A 26,346-nucleotide genomic window follows, 5' to 3' on the forward strand; every position below is an offset into this window, starting at 1 on the left:
TACCTTATAATAGGAAACAACATCAATCAATCTTCAAAGATGTTATGCCACATTTTACTTCCTCTTTGCTCAGAAATTGGTTTAAAAAACGTGATTTACACCAATTTATGTGATTATGTTAGAAGAAATAGACAAACCCTTGAACAAATTCTAACTAATGACTTTGAAACTACACGAGGAGTAAATTTCTAACGAGTGGTTCCTCTAATTGCACATCCCATTGTGGGAAACACCATTATCCCTTACCTTCGACCATCCTTTCCACGGTCTGTGGAGACTGACTTCTGCTGGTCGGCTTCAAGACACCAAATATTGAAACTAAAATTGACCGCTTCCAAGGGGGAAATGTAGACAATTGCAAGACAATTGAGGAGTTACCATCAGACAGACTACAAAATCAAGCGGCTGGGCCACCAGAACGGAAGTCCCATATAGGGCGCACACTCAAATATTCTAGCGGCACGTATACTCGATGAGGGTTTTGGGTTCGGGTTTGAGTTTAGGTTTTGGGGCGTGCCTGTCCCTTTTTGGTTGGAGAAAGTCTTGACATTTCCATCAGAACACTTTTGTATGTCATTTCATAAAAAATAAATAAAAACAAAAACCTCTTTGAAAAATATTTAATATGCCTAGGGGTCGCAATGATCAGCACTCTGACTACATCGAAGTCAGGGATGTTTGCAGGCGAAACAAATATTCGCGAATTGGTCTAATTGTCACGATCTTACCAGGCATTTTATTGGGTGGTTATATTGGCAAGAAACTGGCTCATTTCCTTGAAATCTGCAACTTGTTCACGCCCGATATTGTCGATGACGACTAGATGCAATGTGGCACAGAACAACTGATGTGGCATGATAAACTTTGAGAATTTGGAGCAAGCCTGTCCCCATCCTGTTTTTATATATGCTAATGTGCCACACCAAACATGCCAAACGGGATGCTGCAAAAAATATTCTATGCCACAAATAATGCGAGTCAAGCCAAGAATCATAAATCACTTCTTGTATTTTAACATCCAAAATCATAAGTTGTCAAGGATTTCGTAATAAACTTTACAAATTTGACAGCCGTTTTCCTATTTTTAGAGTAGTTCTTGATAATATAATCTTGTAAAACTTGATCTTGATAATTGTGCATTTAGCCAAAGCCCACTTAGCCCACTTTCGTGCTCTAATTTTGGCTGGCAGGTACACATATTGCAATTTTTATTATTTATATAAAAAAGATAATAAATGTTACCATTTTTTTGTTTGCAAATTAAACAGAGCATGAAGGTTGTTTAAATATTTTATAATCGACACTCTTTATATTTTTATTAAATATTTTTAAGTAGAAGTTAAATTATGGATTTGGATTAAAGAATCATGAGAAATAAACACGCGTTACAAATCTCATTCTAACATACATTATTTCTTTCCAAGCTTTGGCACATTCCAATAAATTTGTAGGCCAAATTCCCTTTTTAATTTTTTTTTTGTTTGAGTGTTTAATTAATTAGTTCAAGTTTAATTTGATAATAATTATATCCAAAATAGTCGAGATGTTTTGGTAAACAATTCTAATATCCAAATAATTGTCAAGAAAACTAAAAAAATAATACGTAAAGGATATGGGGAACACATTATTAGGCTAACCACTTTAACTACTAATAAAAACTGACAAAAATAAATAAAATTGAACCTAAAATAACTAAAATTGTGTTAGCCTGCGTTAGCAAAATATATGTACATATAATAAAAAGAAATGAATATAAAACTAAGTACTTAAAATTAAGTTTTTTATTTTTAATTGAATTTAGTTTTGCTGAATAGTAAATTTTTGCAAAATAGAGTAAACAACGTTTAATATATCTTTATAATTTTTATATTTTTTATATTTTTATATAATTTTTCTTTTGCAATAAACGATTAATACTAAAAAAAATACCAAAACACACTAGATGGGATTGTGGACTGTATCTGCCAGATACACCAAATGTGGTGTGGATTTCATTGTTTCAAATCATCAGCTGATTTTTGTTTATATTTTTAGTATCTTCAGATACTATCTAGTTGATCTTTGTTTATTACGTGATTAATTTATAATAAAGGTCCTTAAAAACCAGCATTGATCGATATTATCGGATATGTAAAATCAAAAACCTACAAAAATTAAAAATCAACCTTATATAAAATAATTTTATGTCAGCTCAGATCAGAAAAGGAAAAAGTATCTAACGTTTTCAAAAAGGAAAAATGTTTTTAACGGGAAGCCTTTTTTTCGGGGCCATTCGAACACTTGCCGGGGGATCCAATCGCCTGTTGCACCTTAAACGCCGGGAGGTTTATTTGGTGAGTAACGCATCTACCTCTGTTTAAATCAATTATGCAACATCCATTTTGTAGGAATGTTTCCGCATCCTGGGAGTGCACGAATCTGCTGATCAGAACACCGTACGACATGCATACCTGGATCTGGTAAAGCGGGTGCACCCGGACTCTGGAACCGAGGAGGCCAGCGCCGAACGATTCCAACAGGTGGACGAGGCTTTCAGAGTGCTGCAGGAGAAGTTCGCTAAGGGGCGACGTAATATCTCAGAGGATGAGGAGGAAGCCATGGAGTTTGACATCAAACACACAGCTCCACAACACCGTCAGTATCTGTCCAACGAGGGTATCGGCGTGGGCACGCCCTTCCAGCGCCAAAAGCAATACCAACAGGTGCGCGCCATGAAGGCACAGGAAAGGGTCTTGGAACATCGCATCGACAAGGCCGCCGCAGGCGAGAAAACTCTAATGTCTAAGGGCGGGAATCACTTTCGCAAGCATGCCATCAAAACCAAGTACGGCATCGAGCGCGTCGTAGAGGATCTTATCCAGGAGGCCATGTCCAAGGGCGACTTTAATAATCTCGATGGCTCTGGCAAGCCCCTCTCCACCCTTCAGTCGCAAAATCCATATCTGGACTTTACCACCCACAAGCTGAACAAGATAATGCTGGACAATGGATTCACACCGGAGTGGATCAGCCTCAGCAAGGACATCCGCGATGCTGCGGGTCAGCTCAAGCAGCAGCTGCGTCAGGAGCGCATATACTACGGAGAATGGCCACTGCAGAGTCTCGAAGAGCTAGCTGCTTGGCAAAAGTTTCATGAAAAGCACCAGGAAGATATCCAGCAGCTGAACAAGCTCATCGACAAGTACAATCTGATTGTACCCGTCCTTCAAAACCAATTCTTTCGGCTTCACTTGGACAGAATGGCAGAGCCCATATTCAATGATCCGGATTTGCAGCGTAATGTCAAGCGGCCTTCGGTGGATTCAAAGTCAAGTCAACAGGTGGAAACACAGGCCACTTCCGGTTCTAGCCTGTTTTCACTTTTTAGTCACTTCTTGTGATGAGGAACCCAATCGTGATATTAGTTTGTAGATTCCCCAAATTAGTAATTGATAAAGAGTAGTCCCAAAATAGTAAAAATGTAGGGTTGACCCCTTAAAATAATGCCAAATATTGTAAATAATTGATATTTATAAAAAATCATGTGCAGTCTTAGCCAAAATCTTTTTATAACAAAATGAGAATGTCAAAAGATAGTTATACATAAATTCATTCCTGTGATGTCCGATTTAACCCCTATAGGGTTTGAAAGATTATACAATTACAAGATTACAAACTAAACGGATTTACTGGCCATCTTTGCCGAGACACTTTCCCTCTGGACTCAGGCGAACTGAGCCATTGGCCAACAGTGCCAGAGCTCTCGGGAATGCCCAGTGCTCGGCTTTGTGGATCCGTTGCGTCAAGGCTTCCTCATTGTCGCCGGGCAAAATGGGTACCGAAGCCTGGACGAGAATGGCGCCAGTGTCAACGCCCTCGTCCACAAAGTGAACAGTGCAGCCAGATTCCTTTTCACCCGCCTCCAGAGCCTGTTTCTGGACATGAAGACCGGGGTATTTTGGCAGTAAGGATGGATGAATGTTGATGAGACGGCCACGCCATTCTTTGACAAACGGAGAGCTCAGGATTCGCATAAAACCGGCCAGACAAACGAGATCCACGCGGGCTCCCTTCAGATTTCGCGTAAGCTCAGCATCGTAGACCTCGCGGTTGGCAAAGTCCTTGTGGGAAACGACCAGCGAAGGTATGCCCGCCTTGGCGGCACGCTCTAGTCCAAGAACACCAGGTTTGTTGCTAATCACTAGAACTACGTCGGCGTGGACTCCCTGGGCTGAGTCCCGCGTGGCATCAATGAGTGCCTGGAGGTTGCTGCCGGTTCCCGAGATAAGCACGGCCACTCGCTTCCTTGGTGTGGACAAAAGCTTCTGGGTCCTCGTCACTGAAGCCTCGAAATTCTGCACCACGACCTGTGGCTTCTTGGGATCTTTTCGGGCAACCACTTCTCCTACGACGGCGGCACGCTGAGGATACCTCAACTCATTGAGAACCTTCTCCACCTCGGTGGGAGCCACCACTAGGACCAGGCCCAAACCACAGTTGTAAGTGCGTTGCAGCTCTGTGGAACTGATGTTTCCGGCTGCGGCCAGCCAGGCAAATACAGGCGGCAATTGGAACTTGTTGGCATCCAGCCGAACAGCCAGATCCTTTCGCAAAACCCTTGGAATATTCTCACTAAGTCCTCCGCCGGTTATGTGAGCCAGTGCCTTGATGCCGTGATTTGGGCGTGTGAGCAGTGCGACAAGGGCCTGGACATAGATCTTGGTGGGCACCAGCAATTCCTCTCCCAGAGTTTTCACGCTGAAAGGCGCCTTGTCGTTGAGTCCCAAACCAGCGCGTTTGAGAACCGCATGGACCAGACTGAAGCCGTTGCTGTGTACTCCTGAGGAAGGCAACCCGATGAGCACGTCTCCCGGTTGAATGGCATCCAAGAGGGGCAGGATTCCGGAGCGTTCCGCAATACCCAGAGCAAAACCGGCCAAGTCATAAACCTTTGGCTCATAGAGAAGAGGTAAGGCTGCGCTGTGGGAACCTAAAATTAATAGAAAATGAATTAAAATGGATGACTTCCAATATATTCACAAAACAACCCATAGTGAAGTCTTTATTTTTGACCATAACCATCTAATTCATAAGCGGAATACCTTAGACGATTCGAGGATCGATTTTCAACCAACGCATGGAGACGCAATATGGCCCACAGCGAACGCTATATCTTGGCCAATACTTATCCGATTCTTAAGCGGAATACCTTGAACGATTTGTAGATCGATTCTCTATCAATTTCTATTAAAACATACAAACTAAAAAATTTTAAGATTTTTTGTCACATTTTCTGGAGGGCCCCCTTCAAAAATGGGAAAAATGCATGGATACGCAATATGGCCCACAGCGAAGGGTATATCTCGGCCAATACTTACATATCTGATTCTTAAGCGGAATACCTTGAACGATTTGTAGATTGATTCTCTACCAATTTCTATTAAAACATACAAACTTAAAAATTTTAAGATTTTTTGTCAAATTTTCTGGAGGATCCCCTTCAAAAATGGGAAAAATGCATGGATACGCAATATGGCCCACAGCGAAGGGTATATCTCGGCCAATACTTATCTGATTCTTAAGCGGAACACCTTGAACGATTTGTAGATTGATTCTCTATCAATTTCTATTAGAACATACAAACTGAAAAATTTTAAGATTTTTTGTCAAATTTTCTGGAGGGTCCCCTTCAAAAATGCGAAAAATGCATGGAGACGCAATATGGCCCACAGATTAGGCTATATCTCGGCCAATATTTATTCGATTCTTGAGCGCAATACTTTTAACGGATGATAATTCTATTTTCTATCAATTTTCGTCTAAATCTTAATTTAAAAAAATATATTTTTAAGTTGTATACTTACTGATAAAGCTGCTATTAGCCTGACGGGAGCCCTCCTGGACTCCGGCATCCACTTCTATTGCCAATTCCTCCTGCCACTGACCGCAAGCATAGTAGCTGGAGAAACTGAGGGGCTCGGCTCCGTTGCAGAGGATATCGTTAACACACATGGCCACCAGATCGATACCTACGCTCGAGTTTCTATTAGTTTGTTGGGCTATTTTCAGTTTTGTTCCAACGCCGTCAGTGCCCAGGATGAGAATGGGATCTTTGTAGTTATCTGGAATGCGAGTTAGTCTTCGTCCTGCGGCATTCTCAAAGCACTCTGCGCGAGGAGTAGTTGGGGAGCTCTTCGCCGATAGCTCTTTCAGTTCCTCTGGCAGTATTCGTTCACCGGGACCGCCGAATTTGGTGGCCACCGACTGTATTTGCTCCACAAAGTTTTTAACCTGCACTGGTGAGCCACTGGAAGCGGTTTTTGCCCGCTTCTGGAGAATACCCAGTACCTTGGCTCCCGGCAGGGATGTCCTCCATAGCTGACTGGTTTGTGGAAGGATAAGCACCATGCCTATGCCACAGTTGTGCCTCTCCAGCAAGGTCTGGGCACTTAGTTTTAATTTTCCGGCCAGCCAACCAAAGATCTTTGGCACTGGAACTGCACCAAAGTCCAGTGTTGTCTCGTATCCTTCAGGCAAGAGGCGCTGCACGTCCTTGATAAGACCATGTGTCACTTGCACCAATGACTTAATCTCGCCTCCCTTCTGTAGGTGTGGCAACAACTCCTTTACATACAATCGGGTGGGCGTGCCAAGGACTTGAGCTAGGGAAAGGCCGTCCTCTCCACCTTCGACAGGAGAGAGTTCCTTGAGATTCACTTTGGCGGCGGTTAACTGGGTTAGTATCTCGTTGAAGCCGGCGCAGTGGAGGCCAGACGATGGAAGACCGATGAGCAGATCCCCCGGCTGGTACAGATCATAACGGGGTAGAATCCGTGACTGCTCCACGATTCCCACGCAGTAGCCAGCCATGTCATGCTGTCCTGGAGCGTAAAGAGAAGGCATCTCTGCTGTCTCGCCACCTGGGGAGCAATTGGTTTTAATAACAGGTATTAAAATCTTATAAGGTACCAACGAACCTACTAAAGCACACCGGGCATCCCGGCATCCGTCGGCCATTCCCTTAACCAGTTGGGCGGCCAAAGGAACGAGCAATTTGCCACAGGCTATGTAGTCCAGGAAAGCCACTGGCTCAGCTCCCACCTCCAGCAGATCGTTGGCCGTCAAGGCGAACAGATCATAGCCCACGTTCTCGTAGAGTTCATGTTGCAGTGCCAGTTGAATCTTGGCACCTACTCCCTGAGTAGCCTCGGCGATAATGGGCTCCTTGTAGCTAAGCTCCTTCAGGCGGAACAACCCTCCAAAACCACCAAGACCCCCGAGGACGCCAGGTCTCTGGGTGCCGCGCGACAGGGGCTTGATGCGCTGGACCAGAGCATCCCCGGCATCGATGTCCACCCCGCTGTCCTTGTAGCTCAAGCCCGGAGCATTGGTTTTGGCTCTATTTAGGATTAATAGATGGAAAAAGAAATAGATCAGTAGTAGATATCAGTAGGAGGTGGAAAAATTAATAGAAACCCTTAGTGACAAGTCTTTAGCAAATAAAATGAGTTTCCATTGTTATTAAATTTCAGATTAAAATATATATTTTATGGTCTTTAAGTTCATTTGATATCCTAGTAAGAATTCTTTAACTTTTCATTACATTTTGAAAGCCTTCTGGGCAATGTCCGTTCTGTACTGAGCTCCTGTGCCGGAGAAGCTGATACTGCCGGCCAGTTTAGTGGCCTTGGCAGCAGCCTCCTTCAGGCTTCCGTCCAAGGCAATAGCGATCAGAACACGTCCTCCATTGGTCAGGGCCTCTTTTTTCTCATTGACGGCCAGGCCACTGTGGAATACCAGCTGTGTAGGAGTATTTTCAGCAGGAAGTCCTTTAAAAAGAAATGAAATATTAATTAAGAGATTCCACCAGAGAGTCTTTAAATCCTACCCGTTATAACACAACCCTTGGTAGAAGTCTCCGGATAACCAGCACTGGCCAAAATCACACCCACAGCACTGACTCCACTGCGCCATTGCAAAGATAGCTTCTCCAGCTGGCCACTGCAGCAGGACTCCATGACTTCGAATAGATCTGTTTCGAGTAGGGGCAGGATGACCTGAGTCTCCGGGTCACCAAACCGACAGTTGAACTCCAAAACACGGGGACCATCGCGTGTTAGCATGAGTCCCGCGTAGAGGACGCCCTGATAGTTAATCCTCTCCTTGATCAGACCCTGGACAGCCCTCTCCAGAACAGCCCGTTGGACCAGTTCCAGAGCAGGCTGGCTGATCAACGGACATGGACAGTAGGCGCCCATTCCTCCGGTGTTCGGTCCGGAGTCTCCATTACCCAGACGCTTGTGATCCTGGGCTGGGAGCATGGGACGTACGCTCTTGCCATCCGTGAAAGCCAGCACGGAGATCTCCTCGCCCTCCAGCAGCTCCTCAACCACAAGCGTGGCTCCAGCTTGGCCGTATTTGAGGTCTCCCAGAATTTCGTCGACGGCTTGGCAGGCTTCCTCCACATTGGCGGCCACCACCACACCCTTTCCGGCGGCCAACCCGGCTGCTTTGACCACCAAAGCTTGGTAGGGAGCACTGGAAAGGTTTTTTTTGTAATCTTCATCAAAATAAATAGGGTTAAGGTTAGACTCACTTTCTTATGAAAGCCTTGGCCTTGTCCGTATCCGTAAAGCTCTCGTAACGTGCGGTGGGAATACCATGGCGCAGCATAAAGTCCTTGGCCCACTTCTTATCAGCCTCGATTTGGGCACCTTGCTTGCCAGGTCCAAAGCATGCCACACCCTCCTTCTGCAAGACATCGCCCAAGCCCAGAGCCAAAGGATCCTCGGGGCCCACAACTACCAAGGTGATCTTGTTGTCCTTGCTCCACTTGGCAATGGCCTAAAAATTAAGAAACATAAAGTATTAGTTTTAATGGTATATGTTTTTATTTTATTTTTTAAAACCAGAAACGGAGTTACACAATGTACAAAAAAAAGAAGCACTAATCAGTGTCTTTTTTATTAATTCAACTTATAACCTCATCACTTTATGTGGAATGTGATACAGTTTCGCAAAAATCTGACAAAACATTTAATCGGGAATATCCAAAGTCTTAAAAATAATTAAGACATATAAATGCAAGCGTTAAAATCATAATGAAAGAACCGTTGCGTTCAAATTACTTAATTGGCAATGATTTTAATTTTAATAAATTCTACACTGTCAAAAATACATAGCTATTAAGTCTTGAATGAACCTATTAAAGTCATTAGACTTTGAAATCTTATAAATTGCATTCAAATCTTTACAAGACTATCTTGAAATTGGAATCATAATTGGTTTTTCCCATCTAACCGGGTCAGAAGCCTGTGCCGATTTCTTTGGCACAACCGATGGGTTGTTTTGATTTTTGTAACCACATTCCAAGTGGGGGGATAACACTCCTCTAAGTACTCAACCGGTTCCATCGCCAATTTGTCGCCAAAATACTAAATGCCTTCCTAATTGTTTTGCCATTAAACTGGGTCTCGGTCTCGGTGGGTGCATTGTCTTTCCACCACCGGGTGAATCCAAGCAACTGACTCAGGCGCCAGCTATGCCGACCAAGTCATGTCAATAAACCAAGTTAATCCCAGCTACAGCTACAGCTCCAGCTTGGAGCTGGCTCATCCGGTTTCGTGGTTGGCGTGACTTCGATATCGTTACTCAGCTCTAATTCGAATTGGCGCCAACGCAGAACGCGGATTACCAGATCAGGTGCACTGGACTACGTTCCAGACCATTTAGCACCTGGCGAGGTTCATCCCGATTACCTGACGTCCAAACCCCGTCCGATCCCCGACTGATTCAAGAATTTCTCAGAGTTCAAGAACGTTCGCACGATCACGGTGGATAATGTCCAAAAAATGACGTTTTTATTGAGCTATTTGGCTTTCCGAATTAAGACCCGGCCAAGGCTTTAATTTCCCGTAACGAAGGTTGCGAAGAAGCGAAAGGCTTCCCAAAATACTTTTGGCCTATAACGGGCTGTTTTGGCCACGAGAAAAGGGGGAAGGAAGGAGGTGGTGGTGGTGGTGTAGGTGATGGAGCAAGATCAACAGCATTTTATACTGGATTTGAGTTGTTTCTTTTTAGCCGGGACTTGCCAAATTTGGTTAGAACGTTTTCGTCTTTATGCTTTACAGAGTGCGCTCATGATTTACTGTATTATATGCAAATTAAGTGGGTGATAGTATGGGATCTGGAGGGGGCGGCGAGGCTGCCAAAGAATGCTGCCACATTTGTTTGCGGATAAGTTAAGGAATTAGATACGCTTTGCTGAATTAGTCGGACGGGTTTTTGGGGAATCGGCCAAAAAAAAGTATCAAGCTGGAGACAGCTGGGAGTTTGTTGAAATTTTTTAAGAAAAAGACTCTGCGAGACGATTGAATTATATGCTTAGAGATACCAACTCAGAGATCATTTATCAGAATAACTATGCTGAGCCGAGCTTAATGATTGAACTATGCAATTTCTAAAATTATCCAACCAAACAAACAAAGACTGCGACAGAACGCCGGAGTGGCTTTAAAATATAATTAAGCACCATTAATCCAAAGCTTTTAAGCACCAGAATTTTCCATAATTATTCTCATAAAACAAGTTTACGAAACCCAACAAATTTACAAAGTAACCGCCTAATGTCCAAGCAGTAAACACTTTCTCCATTTTGGGGTAGAACACTCTTAACAAAAATTTTGGTAAAAATGGTAAGAACATAAAATGCATATTTAGAATAATTCAATTAAAAATTAAAATCGACTGTTTACGACTTTTGGGGTTCAGTGAACGGCTTGGTATTTAGAGTTCCTTGAGAATGTAAGCCAAGCCTGGTAGTATGGAGTTTTCAAGATCATATTGTAAGTGCCCCAACCTTCGGGTAGGGCATACCATTCACGAATCATTTCATTATGTTTTTGACTCTACTTTGACTCTTTACTGGGTCTTGATTTTTTATTTGTTGGTTTTTACCATCCCACACTTTAGGAATTGCAACGGCGAACAGCGACAAATAACGTCGTTGATACCTATATAAAATAATACTTATAAGAAATAAAATCATTTTATTTATGACTGACTAAGGCAACCAGCGGCGATGATGGGGAGATGATGACGACGGGCTGATGGTGGAGACGTCTGATGGCGACGGCGGCGACGACGACTGGGTTTCCGAGTCGAAAAATTGCCCAAAAATTCGCTGCCAAGCGGATGGATATAAAAACGAAAGCGTCCGAGAAGCAGGCAATCAGTTTAGAACCAAACTTGAACGCGGCAGCAGCTCCAAAATGTATCTGCTTGTAAGACCATCAAGTCGCCTGGGACTTCCCCAAAATGGATTATAATCGATGTCTCTTGTCCACCCCCGCAGTTGAATTCCATCGTTGTTGTGATGCTAGTCACCCTGCAGGTGCAGGCGGCCTCCTACGTTCCAGACTCGGATCGGGATACCCGGACGCTCCAGAATGAGCTGCAGGTGGAGCGGGATGGCAATTACCGGTACGCCTACGAGACCTCCAACGGCATTTCCGCCTCGCAGGCCGGCTTGGGCGGCGTTTCCGTTCAGGGTGGATCCAGCTACACCTCGCCCGAAGGCGAGGTGATCAGTGTGAACTACGTGGCCGATGAGTACGGATACCATCCGGTGGGCCAGCACATTCCCCAAGTGCCGGACTACATCCTGCGCGCTTTGGAGTACATCAGAACGCATCCCTACCAGGTGAAGGACTACTACACCGGGGAGCTCAAGACGGTGGAGCACGACGCGGCCGCCTTTAATGTGTACACCCGCAACTTCCAGGAGGCCACCACTCCGCGCTCCCGCCCCAGCACCACCCCCAAGACCATCTACCTGACCCACCCGCCCACGACAACGCTGCGACCTCTGCGCTAGAGACGGAGCTACTCGCGACATTGATGACTGATGGCCGGGCGTCGCTATTGTCACTTGGCGGGTCAGGGGCCGGTCTCCTACCAAACCACCGTGCGAATCTGTGAATTTTGATCTAAACAATTAATTAAGCCACCAACAATAAATAGAAGTGTTAAGCAAACGTAAGCTAAAGTGTGAAGATGAACAAAATAGACGGTCTTTGTTAGCCAACCTGCTGGAATGTTACTGGGAATCACTGATCACGATAAAGTGGTGTTTGTTTATGAAATTCGATCGATTTACGTTTCATATGGGAAGTCGTTTGGTTTTACTGCTCAAGTAATAAATCATAACATTCTTTGTTTATCCGAAGATTGTTATAGAAATACTTAAGGTGAAAATACAGAGACGGTTTAGTGTAGATTACAATACATTGGTTGAGGTTATTAGGTTTTGTAGGAGTTTAAAAAAAGTTTCCATGAAATTCCTATAATAGTAAGGGAAACTACCAAGGTCATACAATTTTGGACAATATTAAAACTAAGGATTAAGCCCATTTTACATTTTTAACCTAATAAGTTCTTTCAGATTTTCATTTGAGTCTTTAAGCCATCTAGGGAGAACTTAATACGTAATAAAAGTGGATGTTTAAATTCCGCATAATAAAAATAATCTTACTAAAAATATCAATATTTTTTATTGACCTTTTTATATGGAAGACAAACGGAAGATCATAATTGGGTTGTTTATATTTTAAAAATTTAATGGAAAAATTAGAGGAACGGAAATGATTATGAAGGAAGGGAGCTGAACCAGTTGGTTAAAATTTTAACTTATTTTAAAACTCATTGTGAAACTTATTCAACAGAAGGACAGATAATATATTAAATTTCTTAATATATGTATATTAAAAAAAATGAAAGTTTTTTGTCTTTTTGAAGCACCTGTAACTGAAGCTGTCGCCAAGCATTTGGGTGCAATTAATTATGTTAAAACTGGTAAATGAAACTTCAAAAACTTGTTTCAACAAAGATTTATTTCAGTTAAAAATAACTAACAAAAAAAATAAAACAAGGAATTTTTGCTTTCTAAAGTTTGATAAATAAAATAAACACAAATTTGATATAAAAGTTAAAGAAATGTAAAGCAACAAATCCATTTAGTATTTATATTAAATCTTTAACATACTAAAGACTTTGCCACTTTTAAAGATATGAAAAACTTTAAAGTTTTATGAGGAACTTAAGAAAAAATAGAAGCATAAAAATAAAAGCACTGTTAATATTTTAAAAATAAATGAAATATTACAAGATCACAGTTGCACATTTTCATGGAAATAAGATTTCACTTCAAGATTATAGCCCCCACAACTCACTAATCAGTGGAATTATCAGTAAATGGAGCACATTTCGTAATCGCCAGCCCCCAGGTCTACCAAAGGGTTAAGCCACAGCAACTGCATCGCTTTCCCAGCATCTCGATTGCGGATTTATAGTGACTTTAAGATTCTCAGCCAGCATAAAATATTCATTAAGATCGGAAGCCATAAAAAGCAGACTGGAGGCAATAAAAAGAAACCAAACACAAACATCTTTTTTTTTCGCCCCAACTGGGGATTTAATTAACTTGAACCCAGACACCGGACTTCTGTAACTTAAGCTCCAGGTGAAGGTCGAGACAAGGACGCGAGGACTAGCTGCTGGACATACCTCAAAATCCTTTGGATCCAGGGTCTTGGCATCCAGGTTCTGGCACTTGGCGACCTGTTGAATGCCGTAGCTCCCGGGCAGGGCAAAGATCTGGGCCACCTTTGGGGACTGGGAGAGTTTCCAGCAAATGGCGTGCTCCCGGCCGCCGCTGCCAATGACCAACACGCGATGCGACATCTTTCGGGTCGGATACAACAATAACTTATCGCACTAATCACGTTTCCAAAGCGAAAATGATTATAATTTCTTTATAAATCGGCGCCCACGTGTTGAGCGTGCCTTTCCTAAATCCAGAGAGTGAGTAAGAAACGAAACACCCGCGAGAGAGCTTCAAACTGAGAGAGATATGTATATGTTTTGGACGACTATGCTTGTCTTGGATCCCAGTTTTTTGTTCAAATTTTTTATTAAATAAACCGCACCGCTCGACGCCTCGTTTTGAACTGAAATCTGGAATCCGAGTTGAATATATTTTCATGTGTGGGCCATCGCCTAGGCCTAGGTAGTCGCTAGACTGCGACGTCAGCGTCCGATTATGTTTGTTTTTTCTGCTTCAATTTTTTTTTTTGCGCTGATAAGAGCCCGTCTCCATGGGCGTCGATTGCAGTTTGTTATTTTCCTTTCCAACCGGCAGATTGTGGAAATTGTGAATAAATAACAAAAACACGTCGATAGCCTCCCAAGACCCCAAAAAACACCGAACGATCGCTGGGGGTAAATGTAACTGTAATTGCTAGGAGTAGTCCTTATCAGTAAAGGATCTGGAAAAGATCTAGATTCTAGAATTAAGTAGCACTGTTGCTGGCTAATCAGCTGGCGGTGAAAGCTACTCTCAGAAGATTTGAGAAAGGCTTAAAGCTTCGATAAATTCTAGCGTAGGGTCACACTGGCCAGAACTAAGATACTTTTTCAAAAAAAAGATACAATCTACCAAGTCTAGATACTTACTTTTTTATGTATTTATCAAATATTTTAAGCTCAGTCACAACAGATTGTGATTAATTAGGCATCGAATACAAAAAAGGCAATAAACAAGATCAAATTCTGGGGTCAAGAATTCAAGGGATCATTGTCCCAAACAAATCAAAACTTCGTGAAAGGCGGAAAATATATTCGATGATTCACAGAATTTTAATACTCTTTAGGATACAAAACAAAAAAACAAATCGAAAGTTATTGTAGATCAATTGAATATTTTCATTTTAAATTTAAACAAAAACTAAAAACTACTTTTCATACTCTCTACCGAATAATTATACTAATTATTTTGTCATTTCATCATCATTTTACTAATTAATTCAAGCTAGCATCGGTTCAACGTCCAACTGAATATTTTAAAATAATAATTTTATTTTATTAGTAGGCATTATACAAAAATTGTGTGGTGTGAGTTGTAAATTTACAAAATATCTACCATAGTCCGTCATAAAATTTGTTTTAGATAGTTTGTTGATGCTTGGTTGCAACCTGTGGCTAAACCATCGACTAAACGTCACACCGTATCGCCACATACGTATAACGCTCTCCTTGTTTAGCGCCACAGAATCTCAAAATGAATTGTTTTTGGGTGGTTTTTCGGTTGTTTTTATGTAAAAACATGCATTTGGAATCAATGTACCAAGATGATAATAGAAGTTCTTGAATTAGAGACACCACATTCTGTTACCGTCTGTTGCAGTCTGTTACCGACGCATCTGGAAGCCAATAGATCCATTTGGGCATGGACCTCGAGGCAGTCGAAGGACATTGTCGTTGTAGGGATGTGAAGGTTGAGCCAGCAGCTGCTGCTGTTGCTGCTGTGGCGATTGCAGCGACTGCTGACGCAGCAAGGCGGCCGACACGCTGCCACCCACCACGGGCGACCAGCTCTGCTGGGGATTTGGCGCGTTCTGTGCCTGTGCCTGGACTTGCATCCCACCGCCTCCCACAGGCCCGCCCCCAACTCCGTACGGCGGCAAACGTTGGTTGTAGTGCGGCGAAGGTGCTTGCTGCTGTGGCTGCTGTTGCGGGTAGTAATAGTTCAGACCAGGCTGATTGTGCGGCCCCGGGAAGTAGTTGTTGTAGTTATTATACATGGGTGACACCTGGGACATCTTGGGTGCCGAACTAGATCGATGCATTCCAGAGGCCGGATGGCTGCCGTTGTTGTTGTTCACGTTGTTGTTGCTGCTGACTGCAGGTTGAGGGATAGGTGGCATCGCGGTCACGGAAGCTGCGGGGCCATTGTTACCAGCTGGGGGGTTAGTGGTGGCTCTGAAATAGACCATAATTTTCATTAATGGTTTATTTTAATTAGAAAAAACCTTAAATTAAGGGTAAAGCATGCAAATGTTAACTAAAGGAAGTCAAATCACTTCCAAAGTCTAAGCGAAGAAAAGGAATAACGTCTAAGATATAAAAATCACTAACGGTTTGTCATCCTCTGGATTTTTGGCCGCACCCAGAATACGCAGCCTAGCCTCGGCGTACTCCTGCTCGCGCTGCTTGAGCGTTTTAATCGGCTGCTTTGGTCGCATGCCGTTCGGGTCCCTGCGCTCTTCAGCCTGCGCGGGGCGTCGCAGAATCTTCACCGTCTGATTGCTTGTGGGAGTGGCGTAGGTAGCCGCATCGTACTCATTCGACGATTTGTGCAGCACCATCACGACGGGCTGAGCCGGCTGGTCAACTTCTTGCGGCGTTACAGGCGGTTTGCGGGCAATAGTTATTTGCCTTGGCGAGGGATTGCTGCCACTGGCACTGCCGCTGGCGTTACTCTCCTGGAGACTCTGCGGGCGCTGGAGCAATTTCATTTTGGGAGCGGGCCTTTCGTCACTTGTCTGTAACTTGGTTTGCAATGTCTTCGAGAGCTGAAATAATGATATATCGAAAATTTTTTAAGTTTTATTCGCATTTTGAATGCAGTAGCTCGCTTACCCCTGCCTCGTCGATTTCTTCCCAGTTGTCTAGCACATCCTCGACATGGGTCATTGTTTAACACAGCTCGTTGAGTTGACTGATGGCAGTCAGAACACGTTGCGTGCCTGCTAGCGCTTCAATATATATACGTTGCTTGATTTTCGATCTCTCCTCGCTGTCCACACTACTCCACGCCTCACTTTCTTCTTTTGCGCCTGCTGCTGCAGATCGCACTACGACTGATACATGATTCCTTCGCACTTTTATCAGACATAAGTTATGCATATGCTGGACACCACTATTTGCACGAAATCCGTTCCCGACAGCCAATGAAAAAAACAATACGCAACAATTTGGCCTGCTGCTCGTGTTGTTTTTGTTGGTATTCAGCTGCTTCTTCTTCCTCTGCGTCAGCACCAAATGGCAGTGGAATTTGATGTTTTCAATAGCAACTGGATAAACGAAAGCGGCGGGAACGGCAGCATGCGTGATGCCGAACGTATTCTTACACTTGCTCCTCAGATGAAAACAATTGTTTTGCATTCAGTTTTAATTTTAAAACATTCTTCCTTTTCTGCATGGGGATGACAAGATATCGATAGGGTTATCGTTTGTATCTTAGCGATGGCATTTTAGTAAGAGATAACAACTCGTTAAATCGCCTTCTAGGACAAAGGCAATAAATTACTATCGATGTTTTAAAATAATTTTACCAACTAAAAATCGATCAATTATTATAGTTGAATATAATTTTAAAATAGCCAAAATGACGCATTATGTTTATATACTCTTTAATTTCACAATATTGATTCCAGAATATTAAGAAAGATATTTCAGCATTTCAGTTTCTTAGACTGTAACTTCTTAAAAGATATTTCTTAGCACTTATTCTTAGATTTTAAAACATTTCTATTTTTTTAACCAGATTTATTTATATTTGTAAATTAAATAATGCCAATAAATACTTAGAGTTTTCTGTAGGATGCAACTTTCATTTAAAATCATTAATATTGTAGAAAATATACATGTAAATATCTGGTATTTCATAATAATAATATAATTTCATAATATTTCTTCATAATAGTAGAGAAACATAAGACTATAATAGATATATTTTTTTAACCAGATTTATTTAAATTTGTAAATTAAATAATGCCAATAAATACTAAGAGTTTTGGATAGGATGCGACTTTCACATAAAATTACTAATATCGTAGGACATATACATATAAATATCTAGTATTTCATAATAATAATACAATTCCATAATATTTCTTCATAATAAGAGAGTAACATAATATAATAAAAAGTTCATGTATGAAGTAAAATAAGAAAAATAGCAAGCTAAAATATAAATTTCCGTTTTGAATACAAAACCTGCTCTCTACCAAAACTTTTAATGGAGACTGTGGGCCTCTGAATTTTCGCCTGGGTTGGCAGGTCTGTAGCCGCTGCAATTTCCATGGAATCAAATGAAATATTTAAAAAGATAACAGCTCCGCCAACTGATCATGGAAGTAGCGCTACTGCCAGCCGAAACCAACTCTATTAGCATAGGTCAGCTCACGCTTTGCCAAAAGATAACATAGGCGCCAGTTGAGAGTCTTCGAAGCCCGTACACGTGCGCCCAACGGATAAGCTGCTTTGTTTACGTAAATAGTCGCAGTTACAAAATGATGGAAAACACCACGCAGACCTCAGCCCAAAAGGCCAATCCCGTCAAGTCCTTTATTGCTGGAGGCTTTGGCGGGATGTGTAACGTGGTTGTGGGCCATCCGCTGGACACGATTAAAGTGAGCTTAAAAATAGAGTTATAATTCTTAATTTTTTAAAATATTTTTTTATTTTTTTAAACAAGGTTCGCCTTCAAACCATGCCAATGCCTTTACCAGGACAACCTCCCAGATACAAAGGAGTCGCCGATTGTGCCGTCCAGACATTTCGAAAGGAAGGAATCCGAGGGTTCTACAGAGGAATTTCCGCTCCCCTAATGGGGGTTACACCCATCTACGCTGTTGACTTTGCGGTTTATGCAGCGGGAAAGCGAATGTTTCAAACGGACGACAATGTAGCCCTCACCTATCCCCAGATCTTCGTAGCGGGAGCTCTGGCGGGGGTTTGTTCCGCTCTGGTCACCGTGCCCTCCGATCGAATCAAGGTGCTCCTGCAAACGCAAACAGTTTCTGGTGGACCCATGCTCTATCATGGCACATTAGACACCGCAGTAAAGCTCTACAGGCAGGGAGGCATCAGGAGCTTGTTTAAGGGAACTTGTGCTTGTATTCTTAGAGGTATGGGGTCTACTCTCTAGTAGCATTTAAGAAAAATTATTAAATAATTTCATCACTTTTCAGATTCCCCAACTGGTTTTTACTTTGTGACCTACGAGTTCCTACAGGACTTGGCCAGAAAGAAGTCTCAAACGGGAAAGATCAGCACTGCATCCACTATTCTATCTGGCGGTACAGCTGGTATGGTGTTTTGGACTTTGGCCGTTCCGTTCGACGTACTTAAAAGTCGCCTCCAGTCAGGTGAGTCAGCTTTTCATCAGACTTTCCGATAATTACAGTGTTTTAATAAATCATTCTCGATTTACAGCACCCGAAGGCACTTATAAGCACGGCATTCGCAGTGTGTTCCGGAAGCTCATGGCTAGCGAAGGCCCCAGAGCTCTGTTTCGAGGCATTTTGCCAATATTATTACGTGCCTTTCCATCAACCGCTGCTGTATTCTTTGGTGTGGAGCTGGCCAATGATTTTTTGAAAGCATAGATTTGTAAATTTTATATTTTAGAGAGGCTGTTTTATAGAATAATAATGTTGTTACTAAAATATATAGATTACTTTCATTTCCCTTAGAAACATGGAGGTTTTTGGTGATTTATAAAAGGTAAACTGAAATATTAAACTAAGAAAACACTTAAAAAATTCAATTACAATAGAAGTTATTTTTTATTTCTTTTCTTCCATTTATCATCATGACCTATCTCATAATTTCAACTACATATTTAATTTTTGGAATGTCATAAAATCACCTTAATTGCTATTCTGAGTACCATTTAAAATTGCACATTAATCATAACATTTAAAAAAATAACTAAATAAATATGTATATTGCAAAAAATGTATATGTTATGTATCAAAAAAAAAATACAATTTATAAAATATACAATACTACTTAGGAAACAATTTGAATAAAACAGAAATCTGTGCATAGCATTGCTGATATCATAAATTCATTGAAGCACTGCGTGTGATGCTCACTTGGTATCTGATCCACAATTGGAATCAATATCTTTTTTTAATAATACTAATCATAAAAATCAGGCGCTTTAAGTCTACACATCCAATGGAGTTTTTTGTTTTCTTTTTTTTTAACACAAATATTTAGCATCCATAGTCATTGACATTTAGTTTTGGAGTGGATTTAATCGTGATATTCGGAATCGGAATTCAAAAATTAAATTGTCCAGTTCTGTAAGTTAATCTCTGATTAAAAATAATATATAATATTTAGCAACATGGATAAGGTATCTAGAATAGAGGCGAGATTGAAGAGTGGGTCTTAAAAGATCAATGGAATATCACGATTAAGTCTAAACTATGTATACTCTAAGGGTTCTTAGTTTTGGCCTCATCTTTAGCCTGCTTGACTAGAGCTCGAGCCACCGCCTGCAGCTCCACCTCCGCCACAACAATTGCTTTGGGCTGCTTTGGCACTGAAACTCCCAAGGCCTATGGAACTGCCTTCCGACTGTCGATGGGCCGCCGCCGCTGCAGCAGCACTGCTGCCGTCCTTACTCCGCGCCTGGCCAATCAGTTCAGCGGCGATCTCGTAAAACAGTCGCTCCACGTTCTCTGCCTCCTTGGCGGATGTCTCTAGAAAATACATGTCATGCTGCTTGGCAAACTCCTCACCGATCTGTGTAGGAATTTCACGATCATCCCGATCCGTTTTGTTGCCCACGAGGATTTTGAGTACCTTGGAATTGGCGTACTCCTGGATCTCGCGCAGCCAGTCGGGCAGGCAGTCGAATGTGGGCTGGCAGCTGATGTCGTAAACCAGGATCAGAGCGTGAGCCGATCGGTAGTAGCTTTGTGTGATGGACCGAAACCGCTCCTGTCCGGCTGTGTCCCAGATCTGCAGCTTTATCTTCTCGCCCTCAACTTCCACAGTCTTGATCATAAAGTCCACACCAATGGTGGCTCCCTGGCCCGGAGGGAACAGTCCCTGAGTGAACCGTCGCACCAGGCAGGTCTTCCCCACGCCAGCATTTCCCACTAGGACGATTTTAAAGAGGAACTTGTAGTCTTCCATTTCTAACCCTCCCTGTCTGTGCTTGCGCTTTCGAGCTCGAGCTGCAAACGTAGACGATAGTTGGTCCCAATTCGGAGTTTAGACACACCTTAGTCAGCGACGCGTAACGTTAGATAGTTATGAGTTTTGTCGGTGGGGTGGCTGTTGGATCGGCTTACGCCATCCGACTGGAGACTACGCCTTGCCTCTCACCTGGGGCTACTACTACAACACCTGCTCTCTTCCTGGAGGCGGGTGGTGGTGCTAACGTACGGCGCCAAGGCTGCTCTGTTGCTCTTGTTTTTGGCTTATTTGGCTGATGACTCAACGGCAGCTGCAGGTGCGCTTATCTCTCGTATCTCAGTACAGGTAAATCGGAGAAATCCATTCAAAATGCCTCGGTCGCTTTAGGAATATGTGTTTCACTCAAGTCGACTGATAACATGCTGGTGCATTAATTGCCAACGTTTTTTGCGCATATGTTTACCAACAGAATTTTTTGCCGTTTTTCGATTTTTGTGATGGTATTGGACTTAGTGTAGCCATTTCACGGATATAAGATTCCATCAAAGTAAATGTTATCGCGCTAGTATCATAATTTAAAGATATACCGTAAAATACTGTTGTTTTGATTAGAACAGTATTTTTCTTACCCACCCCTAACGATATGCCGATAAATCGATAGTTTTCATTGCATCTCTGAAGCCAAAAACAAGAAGCCACGCTATAGAAAAAATCTGGTGAAAAAGTTGAAGAATCGCAACTTAATAAGCGCTATCATTGTAAACGAAGCTCGTAAGTGGATCTGCGAATAGCGCTGTGCACCTCGACCACTTTTTGATTTCTCCAAAACGTGCCAGAAGCCGGACAGACCAGACTTTTAAAGGACACCCCCCCCCGCACCCCAAGCGGAAGGTTGGTTAGCAAAGAAAAAGTATCAACGATCCGAAATCAAACATGGCCGAGGACTTTGATGTGGAGGCGATGCTAGAGGCGCCATACCAGAAGAATGTAAGTTTCCAATTCCACCGAATCAGGTGATTATGTTTAAATTAAGTCCAAAAGTGGTTTGTACCAATTAATGCGGTTGTTTTGCTGCAAAAAGAAAAAAAAAACAGTTACTTCATATGTCTGTTTGTATACTTTTTCCACATAGACACCCACACGCGCGCCGTCGTACGTGCATTTGTGTTTGTATGTAAGTCGTCTGGGGCACACACACGCCGAAACCTATTTATTTATGTACATGCATACATATGTATGTGCACACCAAAAGTGCATTTCTGGCCGCCAGTCTTGAATCGATTTTTAGCCTAAATTTCTTGCTGAATTAAGTCGTCGTAGGTTTTTCTTTTTTTTTTTTTTTTGCAATTGTTACCAGCACGCAAGCGAGCGAGCGAAAAATTTTCGGCAAGCCCACGGTGGTCGAAAGGTCTATTTTGTGTGTGTATTCTGTGCATCGGGGCACGTTGTTTACTTTGTTCAGGTAACCAGATAGGTATCCGATTAAAGGAGGGTGGGTGGGTACAGTGGGTGGCAAAAGGTTAGGTCCACAGATAAGGCAAACGTTCGTGGAAAATAATGGATGGCTTGGCTCAAGACTCTGCTGCGTTCATTAATAATTAATAATTAATTTAGCACAATTATTTATAGCTTAAAACAATATTAGTTGGAAGAAAGAGCTGTTACTAATTATTAAAATGATTCTCGGAAAAATCATAGTCCGATTGAGGTTTAATTACCGACTTGAACATCACATATAACTTAAACACAACATTTGCGTTCAAAAAAATAGTATAATTTTTGAATTACTTGTCCCAAAATCTTCAAATATTTGAGTTAAATGCTCTTATTTCTCCCTCTCTGCTGTCTCACTTAGAACAATCAAAAAAATACCCTCACACAATCACCATTAAAAAAAAAAATTAAGAAAACAAAAAGCTAGAATAATCCTTAAGGGTAAAATGTCTTTGCAGAGAATCGTATAAGCTCAATATTGTTGCTAGAGATTGTTTTGGTCATTCTAAACACAATAAGCTGGAGACCATTTGGTAAGTTTTGAATGTGCCAGAAACTGAACAAAAAAAAAAAACCTACAAAATATAATTAAAAAAAAAAAAAAAACCAAAACATATCTAGGCATTTGTATTCCATATAATCTGTTTATGTTTGAGTTTTTTTTTTAATGAAACACAATCCAATTGAATTCCGTTACTATACTGCTTCTTTTTTGTAAACAAATGAAACTGAACGTGCACTAAATTTCAGATAAACTCCTCCTAACTTGTCTGGGGCAGCAGGCAGCACTACTACTCTACTCTCACTCACAGACAGACAAGAAAGAAAGAAAGTATCGCTCAAAAATTAAAAGCAAAAAATTACCATATAACCATAAACAGAAAGTAAATGACCAACACAAAAGTCAGAGAGCCAAAAAAAACCTATTTGAAAAATCAAATATCAAATATATACAATAATAACAAAAAAAAAAAAAGTAATAAGCAATTCTTAAACTATATATAGTTATTACAATCTTACTTATATAATGTCTATGTCCTATATATATATAGACGACGTCTTTTTGAGAACCAGTCCAATCAACCAGTCCAGTCCACTCCACTCCACTAGCCAGCGCTAAACATATCCCAATACTGATTGACAAAGAATGAGAATGAGCCTATGAGAAATTTGCCCATGCCCATGTGGAGACAACATTTCTCGTCGTCGTGAACCATCTGTGTGTGTGCCATATATATATACAATATCTATATATCTAATCTATATATATTGATCAATCAAGAATACGTATAAGATATCTCTCTATATACTCTCTATCTATCTATTATCAACTTGCTATAAATTGGCAATGATCCCCTCATGGTCATTGTTGAATTAAGCATTTCTATTTTATGTACTTGCAGATTCCAAAATTTAACTAATTTACTTTGATTTGCTTTCTCTTATTCAAAAAAAAAAAAAAAAAACGTATAAAATAATTACGAAACTGAAACTATAAATATATCATAACAAACTCAAATGATATAATCGAAAAATCAACCAACATCAACGACATCGTAACGAACGATCAACTCTCCTCCCGTTGTCTTCCCCTTCGCCTTCGTCTTCAATAATTCAATTGTGTTTGTATGTAAATTATTGCTTGACGTGGTCAACCCACCTCCTCTATACCCACCTCAATCCACATCCAATCCCAAAAAAAAAACCAAAAACCAAACCCGAACAAACCAAAACCTATCTGTGTAGAATGTCAGTGCGGGCAGCGTGGGACGTGGTGGACGCCGGCGCAGCGGCAGCAACAGTCCTGGAGGTGGCCATGATGATGACTATGCCGAGAACAACGGTGGAGCACGCAACGGCAGTGGCAGTTCTAACAAAAAATATACCAAGCGATCCCGGTAAGTGTCTCACTATGCTCCAAATAGAACACCTTAACCAAAGGCTAATATGTCTATCTCCTTGCAGCAGTCGCAGTGGGTCGCGTGATGGCAAATCCCGGCGAGATCGCGGCACTGAACGCAGCAGTCACCGGGACAAGGACAAAGAGCGAGACCGAAATCGCGACAAGCGCGCTGGCGGCGGCGACAGAGATCGAGAGCGCGACAGAGAGCGGGAGCGTGGCGACAGGGGCGACAGATCTCGCCGGAGTAGATCCCGCGATGAAAGGGGCGGCGGCGGCGGCGATGATCGTCGCATGCGTTATGGCGATCGGGAGAGAGAACGACGCTCTAGAGACCGTCGCGGCGGTAGCAAGTCCATGCAGAGGGATCGGTCTAGAGACAGGCGTCGCCGAAGCCGCTCTCGTGACCAACGCAAACGGCTGAGTCCCATCCGTGAACGTAAACGTAGCCATTCTCGCTCAAAGGATAGAAAGTAAGGATATATTTTAAACCATCTCTCAAACATAAAGTAATCCTCTTCCAATTACAGCAGCCGCCGGAGAGGCAGTTACTCTCCCCGCCGCCGCTCACCAGCCAATGGAGCTGGTGGCGATAGAACTCCTCCCACCGAGCTCAGCCCTGAGGAGCGCGATGCCCGTACTGTCTTCTGCATCCAGCTGTCCCAACGAGTTCGAGCCCGGGATCTGGAGGAGTTCTTCTCCAGCGTGGGCAAGGTTCGGGATGTCCGACTGATCCTTTGCAACAAGACCAAGCGCTTCAAAGGCATTGCTTACATTGAATTCGAAGACCCAGAGTCAGTGGCTCTGGCTTTGGGTCTTTCGGGCCAGCGATTGCTGGGCGTACCGATCATGGTACAACATACGCAGGCTGAAAAGAATCGTCTCCAGAATGCTGCTCCCGCATTCCAGCCTAAGAGCCACACAGGACCCATGCGTCTCTATGTGGGATCGCTGCACTTTAACATCACCGAGGACATGCTGAGGGGTATATTTGAACCGTTTGGCAAGATTGATGCAATTCAACTGATCATGGATACCGAGACAGGTCGCTCCAAGGGTTACGGATTTATTACGGTTAGTTTTTTTAAGAAAATATTTAAGTTTTAGTTTAATATTTAATGTAATTTTTTATGGCAGTACCACAATGCTGACGATGCTAAAAAGGCTTTGGAACAACTGAACGGATTTGAGCTGGCCGGCCGCCTCATGAAGGTGGGCAACGTGACTGAACGCCTGGACATGAACACATCTTCGCTAGACACTGACGAAATGGACCGCACCGGCATCGACCTGGGCGCCACAGGACGACTCCAGTTGATGTTTAAACTGGCCGAGGGTGCCGGACTTGCGGTGCCACAGGCTGCTGCCAACGCTCTGCTGGCGACTGCCCCTCAACCGGCGCCAGTGCAGCAACAACAGCAGGCACCATCGATAGCTACACAGTGCTTCATATTGTCCAACATGTTCGATCCACGCACGGAGACGAACCCCACCTGGGATGCTGAGATCCGGGACGACGTCTTGGAAGAGTGCGCCAAGCATGGCGGTGTGCTGCACATACATGTGGACACCGTGTCGCCGACAGGCACTGTCTATGTGAAATGTCCGAGCACCACGACGGCTGTACTGGCGGTGAACGCTCTGCATGGACGCTGGTTCGCCGGACGGGTCATAACAGCGGCGTATGTCCCCCTTGTCAACTACCACTCCATGTTTCCGGAAGCCACTAGTGCCGCCGACCTAATTGCATCCACGCGTAAGAACACCGACGACTAGGCGGCAGGCGAAGGGAAATTGTTATTATTCGTTGCAAAAATACTTTTTGGTCGAAAAAACACCTTTTTTATAATTTTTTTAAAGACTCGAAGCAAGCTGAAAAATTAGGGGCACATCTTAAGATACAAAATATACCTATACAAATATATACAAAACAAAAATTATGTAAATTAGGCATTCCTAACACGCAAAATCGCTGTTATTGGGTATTTCTTTCCAAATAATCTTCACATTGTTGAACTTTTTCTGAAATTTTTTTGTAAATCGCCTGAAAATGCTGCAAATTATTGAATTTATTATTGATTACCGATCTAAGTTTTATTTTTCTGTTTGACCGCCAAAAATGTAGGAATAAAAGAAAATATTGGGTTCTATTTAAGTATAAAAATGAGTAAAATTTTAAATCATAAAGTCTCTGT

The 26,346-nt window shown here is 42.4% G+C and overlaps 8 protein-coding genes across 10 annotated transcripts; 5 read left to right on the forward strand and 3 right to left on the reverse strand.

The window, feature by feature from the left end:
- Positions 1 to 550: 550 nt before the first annotated feature.
- On the forward strand, positions 551 to 1,064 carry LOC108125002 (essential MCU regulator, mitochondrial). The gene has a single exon (XM_017240969.3). It carries the CDS (start codon positions 626 to 628, stop codon positions 821 to 823), a length of 198 nt encoding a protein of 65 aa, XP_017096458.2. The 5' UTR covers positions 551 to 625; the 3' UTR covers positions 824 to 1,064.
- A 1,096-nt stretch (positions 1,065 to 2,160) lies between these two features.
- Positions 2,161 to 3,493, forward strand: LOC108125207 (dnaJ homolog subfamily C member 28). Its single transcript, XM_017241325.3, has 2 exons — positions 2,161 to 2,333; positions 2,388 to 3,493. The coding sequence occupies exons 1-2, from the start codon at positions 2,238 to 2,240 to the stop codon at positions 3,378 to 3,380; spliced, it is 1,089 nt and encodes a 362-aa protein (XP_017096814.2). The 5' UTR covers positions 2,161 to 2,237; the 3' UTR covers positions 3,381 to 3,493.
- Positions 3,494 to 3,519: 26 nt separating this feature from the next.
- Gart (trifunctional purine biosynthetic protein adenosine-3 Gart) lies at positions 3,520 to 14,314 on the reverse strand. The gene is made up of 7 exons (XM_070276944.1): positions 13,543 to 14,314; positions 8,576 to 8,823; positions 7,868 to 8,517; positions 7,583 to 7,808; positions 6,957 to 7,378; positions 5,844 to 6,899; positions 3,520 to 4,969 (listed from the first exon to the last, which is right to left on the reverse strand). The coding sequence occupies exons 1-7, from the start codon at positions 13,717 to 13,719 to the stop codon at positions 3,666 to 3,668; spliced, it is 4,083 nt and encodes a 1,360-aa protein (XP_070133045.1). The 5' UTR covers positions 13,720 to 14,314; the 3' UTR covers positions 3,520 to 3,665.
- Positions 11,226 to 12,144, forward strand: Pcp (Pupal cuticle protein). Its single transcript, XM_017241674.3, has 2 exons — positions 11,226 to 11,261; positions 11,333 to 12,144. The coding sequence occupies exons 1-2, from the start codon at positions 11,250 to 11,252 to the stop codon at positions 11,852 to 11,854; spliced, it is 534 nt and encodes a 177-aa protein (XP_017097163.3). The 5' UTR covers positions 11,226 to 11,249; the 3' UTR covers positions 11,855 to 12,144.
- A 336-nt stretch (positions 14,315 to 14,650) lies between the features above and the next one.
- On the reverse strand, positions 14,651 to 17,062 carry LOC108125284 (putative mediator of RNA polymerase II transcription subunit 15). Its single transcript, XM_017241414.3, has 3 exons — positions 16,456 to 17,062; positions 15,952 to 16,388; positions 14,651 to 15,795 (listed from the first exon to the last, which is right to left on the reverse strand). Exons 1-3 carry the CDS (start codon positions 16,507 to 16,509, stop codon positions 15,225 to 15,227), a joined length of 1,062 nt encoding a protein of 353 aa, XP_017096903.2. The 5' UTR covers positions 16,510 to 17,062; the 3' UTR covers positions 14,651 to 15,224.
- Positions 17,063 to 17,769: 707 nt separating this feature from the next.
- MME1 (Mitochondrial Magnesium Exporter 1) lies at positions 17,770 to 19,259 on the forward strand. The gene is made up of 4 exons (XM_017241708.3): positions 17,770 to 18,230; positions 18,296 to 18,728; positions 18,792 to 18,968; positions 19,036 to 19,259. Exons 1-4 carry the CDS (start codon positions 18,111 to 18,113, stop codon positions 19,206 to 19,208), a joined length of 903 nt encoding a protein of 300 aa, XP_017097197.2. The 5' UTR covers positions 17,770 to 18,110; the 3' UTR covers positions 19,209 to 19,259.
- A 146-nt stretch (positions 19,260 to 19,405) lies between these two features.
- Positions 19,406 to 21,292, reverse strand: Rab30 (RAS oncogene family member Rab30). Of its 2 annotated transcripts, none has more exons than XM_070277768.1 (2): positions 20,947 to 21,292; positions 19,406 to 20,795 (listed from the first exon to the last, which is right to left on the reverse strand). In XM_070277768.1, exon 2 carries the CDS (start codon positions 20,752 to 20,754, stop codon positions 20,077 to 20,079), a length of 678 nt encoding a protein of 225 aa, XP_070133869.1. In that variant the 5' UTR covers positions 20,755 to 20,795; positions 20,947 to 21,292; the 3' UTR covers positions 19,406 to 20,076. The 2 variants fall into 2 exon arrangements, with proteins under 2 accessions (XP_070133869.1, XP_070133868.1); XM_070277767.1 differs by having other exon boundaries at positions 20,843 to 21,292.
- A 165-nt stretch (positions 21,293 to 21,457) lies between these two features.
- Positions 21,458 to 26,338, forward strand: Caper (RNA-binding protein 39-like protein Caper). Of its 2 annotated transcripts, none has more exons than XM_070277765.1 (6): positions 21,458 to 21,528; positions 21,594 to 21,744; positions 23,998 to 24,149; positions 24,217 to 24,624; positions 24,682 to 25,225; positions 25,289 to 26,338. In XM_070277765.1, exons 2-6 carry the CDS (start codon positions 21,691 to 21,693, stop codon positions 25,925 to 25,927), a joined length of 1,797 nt encoding a protein of 598 aa, XP_070133866.1. In that variant the 5' UTR covers positions 21,458 to 21,528; positions 21,594 to 21,690; the 3' UTR covers positions 25,928 to 26,338. The 2 variants fall into 2 exon arrangements, with proteins under 2 accessions (XP_070133866.1, XP_070133867.1); XM_070277766.1 differs by having other exon boundaries at positions 21,467 to 21,528; positions 21,597 to 21,744.
- The last annotated feature ends 8 nt before the right edge of the window (positions 26,339 to 26,346 follow it).

The sequence above is a fragment of the Drosophila bipectinata genome, chromosome 2L (genome assembly GCF_030179905.1).
Source record: "Drosophila bipectinata strain 14024-0381.07 chromosome 2L, DbipHiC1v2, whole genome shotgun sequence".
Lineage (NCBI taxonomy): Eukaryota > Metazoa > Arthropoda > Insecta > Diptera > Drosophilidae > Drosophila > Drosophila bipectinata.